An 18935-nucleotide genomic window follows, 5' to 3' on the forward strand; every position below is an offset into this window, starting at 1 on the left:
TCGTGTACCGCGCATTCTACGTTTTCTATTTCACACATTCCCTTCTAAGTTATCTTAATCGAGCGCCAATGGAATATCCCCTTCTTGCAACAATCTTCCAATCTGTGCCATCCGATCCCTGTTTGCCTTCTTCTCCGTGGCCATATCTAAGAGTAAGCTTCGCATCTCGTGCTCGACGTCGTCGACTCGCTCGTACGCTTCGCGCACGATGGCATCGCTTTCCTCTCTGATGGCGATTGCCCGCGTCTCATACATACTGGCCTTATCCCTCGCGATCGCCAGTTGTTCACTCAGCTCCTCCAATTGGTGCTGCAATTCTTTACTCTTCGCTTTTTCGATACTATCACTCGTCTCCAGAGTCTGCGTCAACCGCTTGATCTGGGATTCCATGTGAACAATTATGCGGTCGCGTTCAGCCACGGCATTATTTGCTTTGCTGATCGCGTGCTCATACGATGCGTGATCGACCTCGGAGTCCGCGAGAGCATTTTCTAGCTCTGTGATGTTCATTTCCATCGACTCTACCTGTTGGACCAAAGATCGACACTCTTCCGACATCGCATTCATCCTTGCTTCCGCCTCCACCATTCTCGCGTCGTGCGTCCTCAACGATTCCGCTTTTTGTTCGCGTAATCGAACAGCTTCATCCTTCAGAGACTTAATGAGCTGATTCTGGTGCTGAAGCATATCGTTCTTGATCTTTGTGCTCTCATCTGCTGATTCGAGCTTCAATTGAAGAGCCTCGACGTCCCGGATGAGTCGCTCGGCGAGCTCTTCTCGCTCGCGAGCCTTCTCTTCTCGCGCCGCGGCGGACCTCTCAGCCTTCAACGCCGCGACTTTGGCGCTCTTGATCGTCGCATGCGTGCTTTCCCTATCTATCACCGCCCCACGGGCGCGCTCGAGCTCTTCTTCCATGAGAACAACCATCTCACGCGTCTTGGCGTAACCTTCGAGTTGATCGCGTTGACTTTCCACCACTTGCGCCAATTCCTCGTTGAGTGTCTCAGCCTCGGCGCGTTCGGCACACGCGACTCGAAGTAATTCTCGCATCTCACTGAGACCCGCTTCTTGGGCAGCAATTTTCTCGTTACTCGCGATCGCGGCTTCTTCGTGCGCATGCTGTTCGCGTTCCATCGACGAAATACGCTCCTTCAAGCGCGCGTTCTCCTCGATGGCTTGCGCGTACACCGTCGATTCCTTACGAGCTTCGTTCACGCGATCGTTTAGCAACGCGTTTTGCTCGTCCATGTACATGGCTTTCAGATTTGCGAGATTCTCCGCAGATTCCGTCCTGACTTCTTGCAATATCGTCTCCAACTCACTGACTCGCAGTTGTGCTGCTTCCTCGTTTCTCGACGCGCGCTCGATGGCTTGCGAGGCTTTGGTCAACTCTCGGCGGAGAGTTTCGACTTCTTCACGAAGGCGGCGCTCGCTCGCGTCGTCGATCGTCACGTTAGACATCGCACTCTTCTGCGTCTCTACGTCTTTCATCAAAGGTGCCTCCGTTTGACTCGACTCTTCCCGAACGCGCCTGACGACTTGCTGATCAAAATCGATGGCTCGCTTCGCCGCATCCCCGTTGACCTGCACGCCGCGCGATTTGACGCTCTCATCGGCGGCTTGGAAGGCTGTTTGTCGTTTTTCACCCGAACGGTCCCCGCGTTGAGGCGTTCTCGAAAACTGCTCTGCGTGGGGAGGCGTCATGCTGCTTCGTCCGGGAGCCGTCGTCGCAGACGCGTCGAGAGTCTTTGTCATCGCCTTTGTGCACGTTTCGACGCTTAAAACCACACCATCTAGGTGCGTGAGCCAAGGAACGAGCGATGCCATCGTAATTCTATATGACGGCACATCGCACATCCCGTTCGTTTCTTTCCCGATCACCGATCCTTCTTCCATTTTCAACCGAAGCGATTCCAAGCGCGTCAACTCGCTGAGCGCTCGCGCGGCTTGGAAACTTTCCAACGCGTTCCCTCGCGCGTCGAGCGCGCGAATGCCCCACTCCGCCCCGTCACTCCTCGCAAACCCACTCAAAGACTTGATTTTATTATTGGAAATGTTCACTCGCTCCAGCGTCGTCGACGCTCGTTCGAATCCCCTCGTCGACTCGAGCGCGTTGCTCGCCAGATTCAGCGTTCGCAGGCGAGTCAACTTTTCCAACCCTCTCGCCTCCGCGATGGCGTTCGACGACAGATCGAGTTCTTCCAACCGCGTCAACACCGCGAACGCTTCGCAATCCATGCTCGTTATCTCGCACGCGTGCGCTCGCAGCGCGCGTAAATTTACGAATCTCTCCAGCGATTCGATCCGCTCCGGCGTCCCGAGCGCCGTCCCGTACGTCGCCAGCTCTCGCACGTCCTCATCCGCCATCGTCGTCGACGGTCTCAGATCGATCGTCCCTCGACCTCCCGCACCGCGCGCGCCCGCGTCTTCTACCTCGCGCCCCGTCGTCCCTTCCCCCTCCCGCGCGCGCGTCCGCGTCCCGTCCCGCCCCTCGCGCGCGCGTCCCGATAACGAGGCGTCGTCGTCGCCATCGCTCGCGTCGTCGCCATCGCTCCCTCGGTCCTTCGCCCGCGTCCCGACCGCGACCGCGACCGCGCGCGCGGAGTCCTCTCGATCGAGCGTCGCGCCCTCGCTCGCGCGCGCCTCCCGCGCGCGCTCCATGCGCGCCGGCGCCCGAGCCGTCGCGAAGTCGCGGTCGACGGACAGACATCGCGCGCCGGAGACGCCGGGCGCGTGCCTTGATTTTCCGGGTGTGCGGACCCCTCGCGTCGACGGGTCGCGACCCGCGACGGGGGTTCACGGCGCGCGATCGATCGAGATCCGCGAAAAAGGCGACGCTCGGCGACGCTTGGCATGGCGCGTCCGAACGTCCGAACGTCCGAACGTCCGAACGTCCGAACGTCCGAACGTCCGAACGTCCGAACGTCGACGCGCGCGCGTCCGAACGTCGACGCGCGCGCGGCGCGATGCGGGCGCGACGGGCGGCGACGGCGGCGACGACGCGATCGAGGGCGAGACGAGACGAGGACGGACGACGCCTCGAACGGGCGTCGCGCGTCGCGACGACGACGACGACGACGACGATGGCGACGACGACGACGACGACGACGACGACGGCGACGACGGGAAGGCGACGGCGCGCGGAGGCGTCGGGCGGCGCGGTGACGACGGCGCGCGAGGGCGCGCGCGAGGGATGGGGCGCGAACGCGCGGGGGTTCGCGTGCGGCGCGCTGGTCGTCGGGGCGGCGACGGGGGAGGGGGGGTGCGAGCGGCGCGGGGCGGCGGCGGCGGAGGCGGCGCCGACGTCGAACAAGTCGACGGCGCAGTGGCGAATATACACGGATATAGGACGAGGATTGGTGCAAGAGGGAAAACTCGACGAAGCGCGACGGTATTTACAGCGCGCGCTGGTGGAGGCGAAGAAAGGGTTCGGCGAGGACGACGCGCACGTGGCGGCGGCGCTCAACAACCTCGCCGAGTTGAATAGAATCGAGGCGAGGTGGGAGGATTCGCAAGCGATGTTCGAGGAGGCGCTGGAGATATTGCGACGGAAATACGGAGAAAATCATCCAGCGGTGGGAACGGCGTTACACAATCTCGCGGGGTGTCGACTCGCGCAGGACGACGTCGACGGAGCGTACGATTTGTACGCCAAGTCGCTCGCTCGCAAAGAGGCGACGCTCGGGACGAATCATCCAGAGTACGCGACGACGCTCTATCACATGGCCGAGGTGCTGTGTCGAAGCGATCGTAAAGAAGATGCCATAGTGCTGCTCGAAAGATCGATCAAAGTGAGCGAAGAGATCGGTGCCGCGCACACGGACGCGTGCGCGCGGCGCATGAAGCGTCTCGCGCAACTGCTGTGGGAGTGCGAACGATTCGAGGACGCCGAACGCGTTCGGCGCCGTATTTTAAGCACTCTGGAGCACATGAATGGGATAGATCACGTGAAGATTGCTGGTGCTTGCGAATCGCTCGCTCTCGTGCTCATGAAGCTCGGTCGTCTGGCCGAAGCGACGTCGTTGCTCGAGCGCTCGGCGAAGATTCTCGCTCGAGTGCGAGGAGACGGCGGCGCGCTCGCGCTCGCCTCGACGCGTCTGCATCTCGCCGAGGCCGCGCAGGGGATGGGAAACGACGACAAAGCGCTTAAGTTCTGTCGTCTGGCTCTCGAAATACTCTCACCGAGCGCGCTCGACGCGGTTCGTCGAGATGGTTTGCGTCCCGAGATTCGCGTCGGCGTCGTCGTGCAGCACGCGCGCGCCGCCGCGCTCCTTTGTGAACTCGCCCCTGACGACGCGACGGGGGACGAGCACGCGAGAAACGCCGCTCAAAACTTAGTCGCGGTGAAAGCGGTGCCCGGAATCGATCGTCGAGTCCTCGACAGCATCGATCGCGCCGAGTTTAATTTAACGCGAGCGAGCCGTCGCGTTCGCCAGTGATTAGTTCTCTGGTCTCAGAGTTGTATTTCTAAGCGCGCTATTCTAGTCTCTCTATCCACGTCGCCCCATCCCTCACGCACTGGCCGCATCTTCGTCCAGTTCCGGCAAGTCTTCGGGGTCGTAAATCACCAACAACACCAACGAGCACGACGGGCAGTGCGCGACGTCCTCCCCCGCGCGCAATTCCTCGAGCGTGATTTGGAAAAAGTCCCCGCACGGGCACTGATACGTGTACGCCTTGAGGTCATCGCGCCACTCCATGTCCTCCAGATCGACTTCATCGTACGCCCCGCTCATCGCTCGCGCGCCGACGCGCGCGTCGTCGCGCGCTCGGTGGTCCGCCGCGTCGCGCACTGCGCCGCCGACGCGTCCTCGCGGCGCCGTTTCCCGGGGCGGGCTGGGGTTTAGCCAATATTTCGCGAGGAGGGCCACGAGACTCGTATTCGAACACGATTTAAGTCGATTCGAGACACGCATCACGAGACACAAAGCACGACGCACGCCCACCGTCCTCGAACGCGGTCGCTCGCGACGCGCGCGTCGTCGAGGCCGTCTCTTTCTGACGCGCGTCGTCGGTCGTGTAGTAGGTGCGTCCGTCGAGGCGACGCGAACGCGCGCGGAACGCATCGATGCCCGCGATCGCGCGTCGGCGCGCGGTCGAGCGCGACGGAGAACGACGGCGCGGACGTCGAGCGCGCGCATCGATCGCGGGCGTGACCCTAGGCGGCGTCGCGCGCGATTCGCGGGAAGGCATCGCGCGAGGCGTCGACGAGGGGATCGAGCGATCGATGCGTCGGATGCAGACGAAATGTTCGCGTCGTGCGCGCGTCGTGTCGCGCGCGCGCGCGGGATGCGCGCGATGAGGCGTCGTGACGCGTGTTCGATCGCGTTCGGAAGCCCTAAGGCGGGAGGACCGGGCGCGACGCGCGGGCGCGCGGACGAACGCGAGCGTCGCGGGGACGCACGGCGCGAGCGAACGTGGAAAATATAATCACTGTTTGCGTCCGGCGCGCGAACCTTGGACCTCGAACGATGAAACTGACCAGAACGCCTCCTTCCTACGCGCAGATAGATGGGTAACCAACGCGCCCGATCGCGCGGTTTGCGCCACGGCACCCGCAACTTGTTCTCCCGTGGTCACCGTGAGCATGGTACTTTGAACACGACGACGTACTTGCGTACGTTCCGTGTCGGTGATTACGTCGACATTAAGGTGAACTCGGCGCAACAAAAGGGTATGCCGTACTTGCAGTACCAAGGCAAGACGGGCATCGTGTGGAACGTGACGCCGCGAGCTGTGGGTGTGGAGATTAACAAGACCATCGGTGGTCGCATCGCTCGTAAGCGCATTCACGTGCGCGTTGAGCACGTGCAACACTCCCGATGCCGTGAGGATTTCATCGCCCGTCGTGCGGCGAACGACAAGGCGCACCACGAAGCGAAGTTGGCTGGAAAGAAGATCGTGACCAAGCGTCCGGTCACTGGCGCGCCGCGCACGGGGTTTGCGCTCGAGAACGTGAAGTCGGAACTCTTGACTCCGATCCCGTACGATATCTTGCGCGAAGGCATGAAGTACTAAATCTTAGCATACGAATCGGATTGGGTTTGTAAACTGTAGGTGAGACCTGCTTAAAAATTTCAAAGCTCCCGTCGCGTCGCTTGGCGTCCTCACTATCACGCTCTCGCGCGTCTCAACGCGTCACCATGTCGCTTCCTCCCGAATTGCTCGATTTCTGCGTGTGCAAAGGTCCGGGGGACACGATTTCTGAACAGCAGCTCGCCGACGCAGGGGTGAAGCGCGCCGTCATTCACGGAGACGCGGCGCTGGATACGAAGAATGCGCTCGCAGTCACGTCGTTGTGCAAAGTCAGGTTGAAATGGAAGTTCGACGATGAAGAGTGCTGGAAACAGGATGAATTCGTCGTGTACGATGGAACAGTACCGAGCGGTGTCGAACTGGCGATCATGAATCTTCACGAGGGCGAAAGTGTCGCCTTCAACGCGCGCGGCGAAGCGGCGCTGACTGATTTCGAGCCGCTGCCCAAGGCGGACATCTCACAGGTCTTTCGGTCAGGTCAAGCGGAGGTCTTGGATGTCAAACTCGAGCGTAAGGATAAGTTTGACATGAGCGCGAGCGACAAAATCGCATTCGGCGAAAAAATGAATGAGATTGGCAAGAAGTTGTTCGCGAACGGTCGACTGGCGCGCGCCGCTGAGGTTTGGAAACGAGCCGCCGAGGTTTTCGCAGTTTTAGAGCCCGAAGACGAGGACGTGAATCCGAACGGGATGAAAAATAACGAGGCATGTCACGAAGTAGCTCGAAAAGTCTACCTGAATATGGCTCTCGTCATGTACAAACTCGAAAACTTTACTGAATGTGAATTGTATTGCTGCGATGTATTGGACACTCGCGTCGATGAGCCGACGTACTCCCAAATCAAATCGAAGGCGCTGTTTCGACGAGGTTGCGCTCGACTGAAGCTCAGAAAAGTTTCGCTTGGATCTAGAATCACCGCTGACACGGCTGAGGCGGATTTCTTCCTCGCCAGCGAGCTCGATTCTAGCATCGACGTCGCCGCGCATTTCGACGCTTGCACGGAACTGCGAGAGCAACTCTTGGCGTCTGGAGTTGAAATCCCGTCCGACGACGTCGAAACGCCGAACGTCGAAGATGAGATGAATCATTACCCTACCGATATCGAACACGCTTTGCGCCAAATCCGACGCGAAAATTTACACGACGGGTTGGCGTTCGAACATCCGCAGAAGCGCGCGGCGATTCTTGAAGAGCGCATGCGCGTCTACAGGCGACTCATGGATGAAACGCCTTGGAGCGCGCTTCGAGGAACGATGTTCGATGCGGACTCTGAAGAGCTGCAAAAAACCGCCACCACTGCGCGCGAGGTTGATACATGATTTATAACAAACAACAACGACATTATTAACTGTTTCTCATTTTCGAAGCCGCGGCGTCGTCGACGATCCATCGCACGTCCCCGGTGACCAAGGCGGCGGGCACGGAGCCATCTTGCGGCGCCTCTTCCAATATTCGAGCCGTCATTTCGGCTTTTCCCGCACCGGAGGCGACAAAAACTTTCGCTCGAGCGGCGTTCACCAAGGGCAAGGAGAACGTCACGCGTTCCGGCGGCGGTTTCGGCGAGTCGGCGATTGGTAAAATCCATCCCTCGGTCTCGCGCAACAGCGCGTGGTTTGGAAACAGCGAGCAGATGTGACCGTCGGGCCCGAATCCGAGCAAGAGCATGTCGAACACCGGCAATCCATCTTCGTTCAACTCGATCACGTCCGGCGTCAGCGCGCGTAAATCTCTCTCGTACGCCTCCGCGCACGGCTTCGCCGCGCCCTCGTTGCGTTCGCACAGCGTCTCGTCGACGGCGTACAACCGTTCTCGCTTCACGCTCACGTCCCCGAACAGCGCCCGCATCGCGCCTCCAAAATTCGATTCCTCGTCGTCCCACTTCACGCATCGCTCGTCCACCCAAAACACTCGCCATTTATCCCACTCCACTCGCCGCGTCTCCTCCCGCAGCGCTCCGAGCGCCTTCGCGAGCGACCCCCCCGCGAGCGCCACCGCGAACGTCCCTCGCTTCTCGATCGCTTCTCTCGACGCCGTCTCCACCGCGTCCGCCAGCGCCTTCGCGCACGCGTCGTTATCGCGCACGCGTTCCATCGTCACCGAGGTCGCATCCATCGCGTCCCGACGACGATGTCCCGCGCGACGACGATGTCCCGCGCGACGTCCCGGTCGTCGCTCGAGCGGTCGACGCCGCGCCGCGATCGTCGCGCGCGAGTCCGACGCCCGCGCGCGTCGCATCGGATCGATCGCGCGCGAACCACCGCGTCGCGCGGTGCGCGCGTCGTCGCTCGCACGGCGCGCATCCATCGGTCGATGCGATTCGATTCGACGCGACGCGCGCGCGCGCCGCACTCGACGACGCGACGACGGCGGATGGCGACTCGACGCGCGCTCCGACCGCTCATGGACCGCGTGCTGGTGGAGCGCATCGCGCCCGCGACGAAATCCGTGGGGGGGGTGCTGCTGCCGGAGAGCATGACGGGGAACACGGTGCGTCGACGACGAGGACGAAGGCTCGCGAAGGATGGTCGGCGGCGACGCATGCGCGCACGCATGAATGAATGAATGAATGAATGAATGAATGCGCGCGCGCGCGCGGACATCGACGACGGTGGCGGACGAAAAAACAAAGGATGAAAGACTGACGCGGAGAATCGCGCGATGACGACGCGGACGCAGATGAACGAGGCGAAAGTGATCGCCGCGGGACCGGGACGAAGAACGATGAGCGGCGAGCTCGTGCCGTTGGGTGCGAGACGCGACGCGCGCGCGCGATGAAACGCGAAACGGACGCGAAACGGGACGAACAGACGACGGTGACGACGATGACGACGACGATGACTGACGAAGGAATCGATGACGGTTCGGACGAGGCGCAGAGATTAAGGTCGGGGACGTCGTCGCGCTTCCGGAATTCGGCGGCGCCGCGGTGAACGCGGGCGACGGCTCGGGGAAGGAGTACTTTATCTATCGCGAAGAAGAGATCGTGGGCGTCGTGGAGTGAGCGCACCGCGCGTGACGCGAATTTAGCATCGATCGACGCGCGCGACGCGTCGTTTAATCCGACATTACGGGCATTCATTCAAAGTCGACGCGCGCGCCTCGCCCCGGCGGGTTTCGACGCGAGCGACAATCGACGTCGCACAACGCGACTCGCGGGTCGACCGCGCGCGCGATCGCGCGTGATCGCGCGACGGATTCGTTTACACGTCACGTCGCGCGCGCGCGAAGCGCACGCGCTCGTACGCGCCGCGAACGCGCGAACGGTGTCGATTCGATTTGAACTCTCGACGCGACGGGATTTTGACTTTGAAACGCGCCGACGCGCGCGATGACGCGCGAGGAGCGAGGATCGTCGGCGAAGAAGAAGCGTCGAACGTCAACGTCGAGCGCGAAGGGCGAGAGCGGGGCGACGCTCGACGGACAACGCGAGGCGCGCGCGCTCGGGCCGTGGTCGACGACGGCGCGCGCGCGAGAGGAACGCGCGCGCGCGCGCGCGCACGCGAGCGCGAGCGCGAGTGGGAAACGAACGAGGGAGGAGGAGGAAAAGGGATCGTTTCGTGGATTATTCGTGGATTGTCGGACGGTGGACGATGACGCGGCGTTCGAGGCGTGGGAACGGGAGATGCGGGCGGTGGGCGAGGCGCTGCGCGAGTGCCCGTGTACCGAGAAAGACTGGGAGAGCGTGGGGGCGATGGAGAGTGCGCAAGGCGAAGGCGAAAGTGATGCGTGGGAAAGCGAGAAGATTTGGCTTCATAAGATGTCACGCATCGCGTTCTACGACTCGCAACCGCTGAGCGAGACGAACGCGTGGCCGTTCGCTTCGAGAACGAAGAAGGACGCTACAAAGTCGACGGTGGCGCTCTTCAAGGCGAGCGTCTCGGCTTTCATCGCAGCGAAAAATACGCAGCGACTTGCGGAAGTGGACTGGAAATTACAAGAAAATAAATTAATCAACAGTTGGAAAGAATTGCTTATGACCCACACGCCTCGTCCGGGAGGCTTGGCAGACGTGTCGTGCGAGTTCAACGTGCACGTCACAGCGCTCGAGCAAGAGTTGGCGAAGAGACAAAATGAAGGTGATAAATCGGATGAATTTGGACGGCGCATCAAACACATCAAAATCATGATACAGGTGTTGCAAAGCATAAAGGCGAGCTTCCAGTACTGCGCCACGGCGCTTTATGACACCGTGTTCGCGCCTCTGAGAGCTTTTTCTTCGGCGTCCATTACGAGTGAAAATTTCGAATCCGGCGTGGAGTTCGTCTCATGGGCCAGTCGCTCGGTGATGATCGCATCCGAACTGTGCCAAACGAAAGATTCATATCACGTTCGAATGACGCGATACACCAAACACGAGTTTTTGAATTGGTCACGAAAACTTTTGGACTTCTTCTACCACCACCTATCGTCCGTGAGAGGTTCGCACATTGTCGAAACACTCGGGTCAGGTAGTGATTGTGCAGAATTAATGCAGCTCATCAAGTGCTTACCCACCATGCGTCTGACGCTACCGTGCAAAGGGACTAGCCGGCGTGCCACCTATCTTTCGGACACAAGATTTTCGGACAAATTTCAACGAAAGCTGACACGATTCGCTCTCACGGTGATCGGTGCTGCAAAGTCTCAACTTTCGCAGCACACACAAACGCACAAATTAGGCAAATTTCTGTTCCCGGAGTGGATCGAGCATCTCGTCGATACCATCGAGCACAATAAGAGTTACACAGTGAAAGAGCTAGCCCGGGAGATTCTTCTCTCGTTGGATATTGCCAACTTGCTCGCAACTCGTGTAGAAGTGCTCAGCGTAAAATCTCTCATAAAATTGTCTGACGATGAATTGTCTGTCGACGACGAATTGTCTGTCGACTACGATGACGACGTAAAAGAGCTCAAAGAGTTGTTATCATGGCTTCGCTCAATATTAAGCGTGCATCCATCCAAGTTGAGGAACGTGGCTGACTTGGCGAAGGACTTGATTTCCGTCTTTGGATTCTGTCGCCTCCGACGCGAAACACATGGTGACAAAGTTCAAAAAAGTGGGCATGATCATAGTTTAGAGTCGGACATATGCAGTATCTTTGCGTGCCTCGCCGTCAGTCGCGATCACGACCTTGACGATGAAGAGAAGCTCAAATCTTGTCCGTGTGAGATGGTCAAGTTGAGATCTGAAGACGCGAGAAAAATGATTCAGCAATTGGTGATGCATGAAGATCATCTCGACGATGTCGAGGCGGTGATTTTGAATATGCTAACGCTGGATCGAACGAGCATGTCAGCGAGCGATACAACCATCCCTTCCGCTTTGGCCGCGCTGACTATGTTGGTCCGAAAAAATTGTGTCCTCAGGGAGCGATTTTTCAAATCGGGCGACACCACCAACACGTTGTTGGAGATTCTTGAGTGCAAGAATGCGAACGTAGCGCGCATCACCAGCGCTTGCATTCTGTCATTCGAAGAGCATCATCGGCTCGTGACTAGTTTGTACAAACCGAACGTGATCACCGATAAAAAAGGCGAGCAAGTGACTGAAATATCTGGTTGGGACGTTGACACGATTCGTCAGTCGCTCAGAGCCATCTCTGCGCTCGTCAAAGACTCTACCGTGTCTTCAATCGGTTTCGATAGCGCCATTTTGGAAGTCATCTGCACTGATAGGCGAATGCTTGTTCTTACGAACAAGATCAAGGCGACGATAGAAAAGAAGATTAACAAGAGTATGGATTATCCCAACTCCCGGCTCTGCTTCCCAGAAGCTCTGCTTGAAGAATGGGTGTTCGATCTACTCTGCATGAGAAGCGATCTTCTCACTCAAATGGCCACTGCGGTCACAAACGGCGGCGGTGACCCGTGGAAAAACTTCAAGCCTAAACATGAAGAGTTCGCGAGTTTCATCAGTCGTGAGTTTGAAGTCGCGAACACCGACGCGACGATACCACCGGAGGCGCACGCAGAATGGTTTCAAGAGGTCGTGACATTGGTGACAACTGTGCAAGAAAAACTCAAGAAAGACGAGGAAATCTCCGACGTCTGCAGTATTTTGATGGATGGAGACACCGATGGTCCATCTTCCCGTGTTGGTATCGTAGTCCCCATCTTAACTCTGTTACACAAATGTCGCATCTTGCAGGAGCACAATTTGATTTCCGAGCTAGAAGTCGAGGGCATCAGCGATATTGAAAAAGAAGCGTGTTACGTCATCGGCTTATTAGCGAGTAAGCAAGGAATTCAAGATCGTATCGCAAGCTCTTTCCTTATCGAAGGCAAGAACGGAATCGAGCAATTAATTCCGCTCTTGCAACGATACCAACCCAGTGCGAAAAACGCCGCGAATGCCAGTGTTGCGAGACGCGCATCGGATGCAATCACAAACTTAGCACACGAGAACAGTCGCATTAAAACGATGGTTCGAAATGCGAATGGCATCCCTCCTCTGGTCAATCTATTGGAATCGCAAGAGAAAAAAGTCCAGAAGGCTGCCGCTAGTGCGCTCAGAACTCTGGCTTTCAAAAATGGTGAAAATAAAAACCAAATTGTCGAGTGTGGCGCACTTCCGAAGCTCATTTTCATGGCTCGTTCAGAGGACGTAATGATTCACAAAGAAGCAATTGGTGTGATTGGAAACTTGGTTCACTCTTCGCCGCACATCAAACGACGCGCCCTCGACGAAGGAGCGCTGCAACCCGTGATTGAATTGCTCAAGTCTCAGTGTTCCGAAACGCAGCGTGAGGCGGCGTTATTGCTTGGTCAGTTTGCCGCGCGCCTTGAGCCTGCAGCGCCGGGTGATCCAGACTATCGGACAAAAATAGTCCAGCGTGGAGCTGTAGAGCCGTTGATTAAAATGCTCGGCGGTCAATTTGTCTATCGTGAACCTGGTCTTCGAGAGATGGCAGCCTTTGCCCTCGGTCGACTTGCGCAACACGGGGATAATCAAGTCGGAATCTGCCATTCGGATGGATTACGGCCGTTGTTGACGTTACTCGAATCAGAGATAGAAGATATCGCCGAAGGACTTCGTCATCATAGCGCTTCCGGGAAGTCTGATCACGAGATCGATCTAGACGCCAAGCGCTTTGCTGAAAATTTGCAGCACAACGCTGCGTTTGCACTCTATGGCCTAGCCGCGCATCAAGACAACGTGCCAAAGATGCTCAAAGAGAACGCCTTCATGCGGTTGAAATTTTCTCATCTCATCGCCGAACAGAGCAAACAATGTGTGAATAAAACGTTAAAGCGGCTCGAGGACGGAGTCAGCCGCAGAGATGTCTTGACTTATCTCGGTTTCGTCATAAGCACTGGCAAGCCAGTCGAACGTCAAAGAGTAACGCTCGCTCTGGCTTGGCTAATCAGGAAAGAAAACCAAGACTATCTGAAAGACATGCGCGCGGTTTTCATAGACAAAGGTGGTCTTGACGTCCTTTCTGGCGCTTTACTTGATACGCCGGCGGAGCCCATAGACTTTTCTGGGCATACGAGTGGTCTCGCCGGTGGCAAACGCATTGTAAACGTGATAATGGAGGCTCTGAGAGAGATTAAGGACAAGCTGGTGTCACAGGTTGTGGTGGAATCTCACATGATGCCGCCACCCTCGACGCCAACGGCCGAGGAGCATATGCCAGCGAACTTCAATGACCCCGAGCTTTCAGACGTGACGTTTATTGCTCGGGATGATGAAGGTGAAAAGCGAGAGTTCAATGCGCATAGAATCGCTTTTACGCACGCCTCTGATGCGTTCTTATCAACGCTCGAAGCGGGTAAAGCTGATGTCGACGTTTATCCCGCCACATACAAGGTTGACCTCGAAGACGTTTGTTGGAACGTGCTTGAGGCGATGATGGATTTCATTTACACGGGCACTGTCGGACCGATGTCCAGCCTCCGAGACCAGGCGTTTCTCCAGCATAGATGCGAGGACGTACTCTCCGCCACGACACGCTTCGACCTTCCCGGGCTCAAGTATTTGACCGAAAAACTTTTCATCGATAACGTGAAAATGGATACTTTCACATTCGCGAGAACGTGTGCATTGTATCGCGCCGCCGTGGAGCACGACGCCGTGGCGATCCAGGACCACGTGCTGGGCTATGTTCTCGACAACTACGACAAACCTTGGATTGACGACGATGTCACGATGAATTGTCTCACTTCATACAAAGCGCGCGTGAAAGACATCGTCGAATGCTTCGGGAAAGGCTTGGTGAAATACCTTGACAAACTGTTGCGCCGAGAGCGCGTCGCCGTCGTCGCGGACGCGCAAGACGAATGATGACAGCATTTGCACGCATCCTAACATTGTAAAACACACACGAACGATTCATAGTAGTGAATCTAGAACAACGAATTGAAGCAAATACTGCGTCTGATTACACAATTGGACTAAAATAATCTGCCGTCACCGCGCTACCTAAGGTTCGTCTCGTCCCGCTTAAGAAATGATCAGCGCCTTCTTGAGCAAAGCACCCACGGTCTCCGACGGTTGCGCACCCTTGGCGATCCAATCCTTGATCGCCGGCGCATCCAAAGAGGATTGCTTGCGGATCGGATCGTACCACCCCAACTGTTGGATTGGCAAACCGTCGCGGCGCGCGCGCGAGTCGATGGCGATGATGCGATAAAACGGTTCCTTCTTGCGACCCATGCGAGTGAATCGAATCTATATCGCGTCGTAATCGCGCAAACTCGTCAGTCTCCCGTTCACACTCCCGTTCACTCCTCGTTCTCGACTCTCCTTCGCGTCTTTCGCGTTCGAAATCCCCATCCTCGCGTTCGTCTCCCCGAGGTCAAGCCCTGAGGAAATAGGGTTCCTCCCTCCCTCGCATCTCGCGCGACGTACCGCAACTCTGTTCTCCACGCGCAGCGCCGCGCGAGCGCCCGTGATGGTTCTCTTTTCAACCTATCGTCGCGCGCATCCACCGTCCGTCGTCAGTCGTCGCGTTCGCGTCCTCGTCGTCCGCCGTCGCCGCGACCCCACCCATCGTCGACGGCGTCGCGCGATTCGGTCGTCCCGCGTCCCGCCGTCGCGCTTCGCGCGCCGCCGCGTCGTCGTCGTCGTCTCGACGATTCAATTTTACGCGACGCTCGCGCACCTTGCTCTGCACGCGCGCGCCGCCGACGAGGGCGGCGCTGAACGTGAACGTGCTCGCGCTCATGACGGACGCGGTGTGCCGCGACGACGCGCGCGGGGGCGCTCGACGCGCGACGGGCTGTTGGTGGCGTGCGATCGCATCGCGCCCGATGCGCGTCCGTCATGGGATCTCTCGCGCGCGGAATACGCGATCCCGACGCCTGCGCTCAAAAAATGCGAAAACGAGACGTCACACGGACCGCGAACCCTCGCGCTCGAGGTCGCGCGATCGCGCTCGACGCGGCCTCTTTCGTCGACGCGCGCGCGACTCACGATGATCAACGCCGACGGTGAAAATGTGGACCTGTACATCCCGAGAAAGTGCTCGTGGACGAACCGCCTGATCACGGCGAAGGATAAGGCGTCGGTGCAGCTGAACGTCGGGCATCTCGACGCGAACGGGGTGTACGACGGACGGTACACGACGGTCGCGCTCGCGGGTTACGTGCGAAGCAAGGTGCGTGCGCGCGCTCGATGCGATGGGGAAGAAATGTTTGCGTCGCCCGGGCGCGGGCGGCGGCGATGGGGGTCGACGATGCGCGCGCGACGCGGCGATCGCGCGGTGGTCGAGCGAGGCTAGGGCTTTTGAGCGCGCGCGCGGGCGACGAGGCGGGGCGCAGGACGTCGAGTGGGGGCGACGAGGCGCGTTTGGGATGGTTAAGGCGCGAAGCGGAGAGATCGCGCGCGTGGTGCGCGTGATGCGTCGTGCGAACGCGTGTACTGACGAATCGACGCTCGTTTGTTTCCCGCGAATAGGGCGAATCCGACTCCGCCATCGACTTGCTCTGGCAAAAGAAGAAGGCGGCCATCAACCAAGCGTAAGCGTTCCTGAATGCGTGCTTCATTCGATGGTTAGCGGAGGGTGTGGCGACGATGATAGACGAGACCAGACCGGCGACGAGCTGGATATAGACTTTGCAAACCAATCACAGGTTTCTTACATTTGAGCGCGGAGACGGCTCCTCGCATCGCGACGAACGCGCCTCCTCGCGACGAACGCGCTTCGCTTCGCTCGTCGTCATCGTTGTTCGCATCACGCGTGCGTTATTTTTCTGTTCCCACGTCATTATTACAAGTTTTATTTGCCCCCATTCTCGTCCCGAGCCTCGTTTCGAGCGCGCGCGCCGCTCCGCGCGCGCTCGCGTCCGTCGTCGCCTCGACGTCGACGCACGGTCGTCGTCGTCGATCGAAGTCGTCGATGTCTGTCATCCCTCGACTCAGTCTCGCTTCAACATGTTCTTCAATCCCCCGGTCGTGCTCGTGCCCCAGAGCAACAGCGCGACGTTCACGGCGACTTGCAGCTTCCAGGTCTGCGCCACGAATTCCACCGTCTGCCGCCTCGCGTACGTGACGCGCGCGCAGTCGTAGAACATTTTCAGCGTGAAGGCGTGGAACGCGTTGCACTGCTTGGCGAACACGGCGTTGGACGTGCCCAAACGCTTGCCCAGGACGAGGATTAAAAATCCGAGTCCAGTCATGCGGGCGAAGAACCCGCTCTGCGTCGTCGCCGCGCCGACGGCGTTGAAGTAACGCAACGGCATGACGCCCGCGGTGGCGCTCCAGAATTTGTCCGGGTTGAGAAACAGCGTCACGCCGAACAGCGTGAAGTAGTGCTGCATCGCGGTCGCGTACTGATCGACGTTACGGAAATTCATCGTTGTTGTTCGTGTCGGTTCCGAGAGCAAGGGTGCGACGGTGCGTTGTCGCGCGACGTGGAATGGCGACGCGGGAATCGAATCGAATCGCGACGTTTCGTTTTCGCGGATCGAGATTATAAACTTTTTTTGATGGGTGTTTCATGATGTATTATGCGCGTTTGTAATCACTTTTCGTGTAAAGCTCGCACGAGGGGAAAGACGACGACGTGGCGCCGAATGCCAGCTGGCACCGGGCCGCGGGTCGAAAGGTTCGTGTTTGAATCGTGTCTGAATGTTCCGACGCGTCCATCGCGTCGCCCGTTCGTCACGGCGAAGGGCGCGCTTTTTTCGCGCGACCAGGCGAGAACATGCTCGAGAGGAAATTCTTCCTTCGCGGCGGCGTCGTTCGGGCGAAGACGTCGGTTTTCGCCGCGTCTGCGTCGATGGGTTTCAACGCGACGTCGTCGTCATCGATTAAATCGATCGTCAGCACATCACGACTGTCGACGGCGTTTTCGACGGCATTTGAGATGGGGACGGCGTCGACGTTGACGGCGGCCAACGCGTCGTCGTCCAATTCGTCATCTTCAAACGTCGGTGCTTCAAAGACTGGTTTTTTTTTGGGTGAAACAACTTTCGTCAAGAAGTTCATCATGAACGAACGCTGCGCCGAGGTACCTTGAGCTGCCTTGCCTCGCCTGTCGCCAATTTTCAGCGTCGTCTTCTTCGCCGCTCGCCGTGGCGATTCAATCTTAAATTTCTGGCGGGTGATAGGGTTTAATTCACCTTCCGCTATGCGCCTCGCTTCATCGTCATCGAATTTCGGCCCGAGAAAACTCAAATCGTTCGCGAACTCGCAATGCTCGGGAACCGGCGTGAGGTGTCGAAGCGCGCCGGCGTGGGGGTCCCACACCAACGCGTGCTTGAAAATCATTCGTGCCTTTCTCCACTCCACTTCGTACCCTTCCGCGATCAAATCCTTAATTTTTTCATTCGCCCTCAATTCGGCGAACACCGCGTCGACACATCGATGTTTGTTCAAAATATTGTACATTTTTTTGATACCCAAGCCGCGAATGTTGTCCAAGAAATCGCACCCCGACAACACGCACAAGCTTAGAAATAATTCGTAGTCCCACCCAGTGAAATCCAGCGGCGGCGGACCTTTGCTTTTCGGTTTATTCGCTCGCCCGATCGCGTTGTCGTCGACGTTTTCATCGCTCGGCGTTTCCGTAGTCGTCGTCGTCGTCGCGCGCGCGGCGCCTTCAAACAAACTCGCCAACCTCAGCTCCTTCGCATCGCCGGATTTTTCCAACTTAAACACTACGCGCGGACACCCGTACGCCACGAGATCGGAATCTTCCGTGAACACTAAATCTACCCCCCCCCGTTCCTTCGCCGTGAGAGCGAGCGACGCAATCGTCGCGTCAGCCTCGTACGGCGCGACGACGAACTCGAATTTCTCCCTCTTCAGCGCCACGATCAGCTCCCTCGCCATCTCCGGCGTCACATCGATCGCCCCCGAAAACGCCCGAAACGCTCCCTCCTTATCGCCCGCCGCGCGCGCCCGCTCTCCTCGCTCCAACAGCGCCGCCCGTCGCTCGCGTCTCGCGCGTTCCTCGCCTCGCTTCGCCGGCGCTCTGTCGCCGTCGAACACGATCACCGGTTCGATCCCGTGATGCCTCAGCATGTTCGCTCGGTGCACGGCGTATTTCACGTACGGCGCCGTCGCGCCCGGTCGTCGCTCCCACGCGCGATCGCCTCCGGGCGCGAGCGCGTCGACGCACCCGAACGCGCCCTTGTGCAGCCAGCTGTAGGCGTCCACCGCGCATCGCGTGCCGGGCGCGTATTCACCGACGTGCACGCGCTCGCAGTACGGCTCGAGGACGGCGGGCAGGCCCTTGATGCCCATGCGGCGCGTTCGAACGCGCGCGTCGCGCGGTGCCGACGACCGGCGTCGCGACAGCCGGGACGCGCGTTCGAACGCGCGACGCGCGAGAGATATTTCGCGTCGGACTGTTTGCGCGTACGTGCGGTCGGTCGCCACGAATCCGTCTCACGTCGCGCAAAATATACACACGGACGCAAACGCGATTCCGCCGGCGGCGGCGCCGCGCGCCTCGCGACGACGCGCGACGGAC

General features: G+C 58.6%; 11 protein-coding genes across 11 annotated transcripts; 6 read left to right on the forward strand and 5 right to left on the reverse strand.

The window, feature by feature from the left end:
• Window positions 1–54: 54 nt before the first annotated feature.
• On the reverse strand, window positions 55–2367 carry OSTLU_27807 (predicted protein; the record flags this gene model as incomplete). Its single annotated transcript, XM_001421712.1, has 1 exon — window positions 55–2367. The coding sequence occupies one exon, from the start codon at window positions 2365–2367 to the stop codon at window positions 55–57; it is 2313 nt and encodes a 770-aa protein (XP_001421749.1).
• Window positions 2368–3461: 1094 nt separating this feature from the next.
• Window positions 3462–3806, forward strand: OSTLU_10581 (predicted protein; the record flags this gene model as incomplete). The annotated part of the gene is made up of 1 exon (XM_001421562.1): window positions 3462–3806. A coding segment is annotated over one exon (345 nt), but the record flags the coding sequence as incomplete, so codon positions are not given.
• Window positions 3807–4529: 723 nt separating this feature from the next.
• OSTLU_9930 (predicted protein) lies at window positions 4530–4727 on the reverse strand (the record flags this gene model as incomplete). The annotated part of the gene is made up of 1 exon (XM_001421713.1): window positions 4530–4727. A coding segment is annotated over one exon (198 nt), but the record flags the coding sequence as incomplete, so codon positions are not given.
• Window positions 4728–5505: 778 nt separating this feature from the next.
• On the forward strand, window positions 5506–6018 carry RPL21 (Ribosomal protein L21, component of cytosolic 80S ribosome and 60S large subunit; the record flags this gene model as incomplete). Its single annotated transcript, XM_001421563.1, has 1 exon — window positions 5506–6018. The coding sequence occupies exon 1, from the start codon at window positions 5512–5514 to the stop codon at window positions 6016–6018; it is 507 nt and encodes a 168-aa protein (XP_001421600.1). The 5' UTR covers window positions 5506–5511.
• Window positions 6019–6143: 125 nt separating this feature from the next.
• TPR1a (TRP-containing protein) lies at window positions 6144–7355 on the forward strand (the record flags this gene model as incomplete). Its single annotated transcript, XM_001421564.1, has 1 exon — window positions 6144–7355. The coding sequence occupies one exon, from the start codon at window positions 6144–6146 to the stop codon at window positions 7353–7355; it is 1212 nt and encodes a 403-aa protein (XP_001421601.1).
• Window positions 7356–7380: 25 nt separating this feature from the next.
• Window positions 7381–8127, reverse strand: OSTLU_13316 (predicted protein; the record flags this gene model as incomplete). The annotated part of the gene is made up of 1 exon (XM_001421714.1): window positions 7381–8127. The coding sequence occupies one exon, from the start codon at window positions 8125–8127 to the stop codon at window positions 7381–7383; it is 747 nt and encodes a 248-aa protein (XP_001421751.1).
• Window positions 8128–8436: 309 nt separating this feature from the next.
• CPN10 (co-chaperonin 10, mitochondrial) lies at window positions 8437–9037 on the forward strand (the record flags this gene model as incomplete). Its single annotated transcript, XM_001421565.1, has 3 exons — window positions 8437–8523; window positions 8713–8782; window positions 8913–9037. 3 exons carry the CDS (start codon window positions 8437–8439, stop codon window positions 9035–9037), a joined length of 282 nt encoding a protein of 93 aa, XP_001421602.1.
• Window positions 9038–9658: 621 nt separating this feature from the next.
• On the forward strand, window positions 9659–14299 carry OSTLU_27814 (predicted protein; the record flags this gene model as incomplete). The annotated part of the gene is made up of 1 exon (XM_001421566.1): window positions 9659–14299. The coding sequence occupies one exon, from the start codon at window positions 9659–9661 to the stop codon at window positions 14297–14299; it is 4641 nt and encodes a 1546-aa protein (XP_001421603.1).
• Window positions 14300–14400: 101 nt separating this feature from the next.
• RPS21 (Ribosomal protein S21, component of cytosolic 80S ribosome and 40S small subunit) lies at window positions 14401–15979 on the forward strand (the record flags this gene model as incomplete). The annotated part of the gene is made up of 3 exons (XM_001421567.1): window positions 14401–14686; window positions 14867–15614; window positions 15914–15979. Exons 2-3 carry the CDS (start codon window positions 15432–15434, stop codon window positions 15977–15979), a joined length of 249 nt encoding a protein of 82 aa, XP_001421604.1. The 5' UTR covers window positions 14401–14686; window positions 14867–15431.
• Window positions 15980–15985: 6 nt separating this feature from the next.
• Window positions 15986–16812, reverse strand: OSTLU_27817 (predicted protein; the record flags this gene model as incomplete). The annotated part of the gene is made up of 1 exon (XM_001421715.1): window positions 15986–16812. The coding sequence occupies one exon, from the start codon at window positions 16810–16812 to the stop codon at window positions 16375–16377; it is 438 nt and encodes a 145-aa protein (XP_001421752.1). The 3' UTR covers window positions 15986–16374.
• An 805-nt stretch (window positions 16813–17617) lies between these two features.
• OSTLU_5620 (predicted protein) lies at window positions 17618–18706 on the reverse strand (the record flags this gene model as incomplete). Its single annotated transcript, XM_001421716.1, has 2 exons — window positions 17618–17979; window positions 18070–18706. Coding segments are annotated over 2 exons (999 nt in total), but the record flags the coding sequence as incomplete, so codon positions are not given.
• Between the last annotated feature and the right edge of the window lie 229 nt (window positions 18707–18935).

This window comes from Ostreococcus lucimarinus, chromosome 15 (assembly GCF_000092065.1).
Source record: "Ostreococcus lucimarinus CCE9901 chromosome 15, complete sequence".
NCBI classification, from domain to species: domain Eukaryota; kingdom Viridiplantae; phylum Chlorophyta; class Mamiellophyceae; order Mamiellales; family Bathycoccaceae; genus Ostreococcus; species Ostreococcus sp. 'lucimarinus'.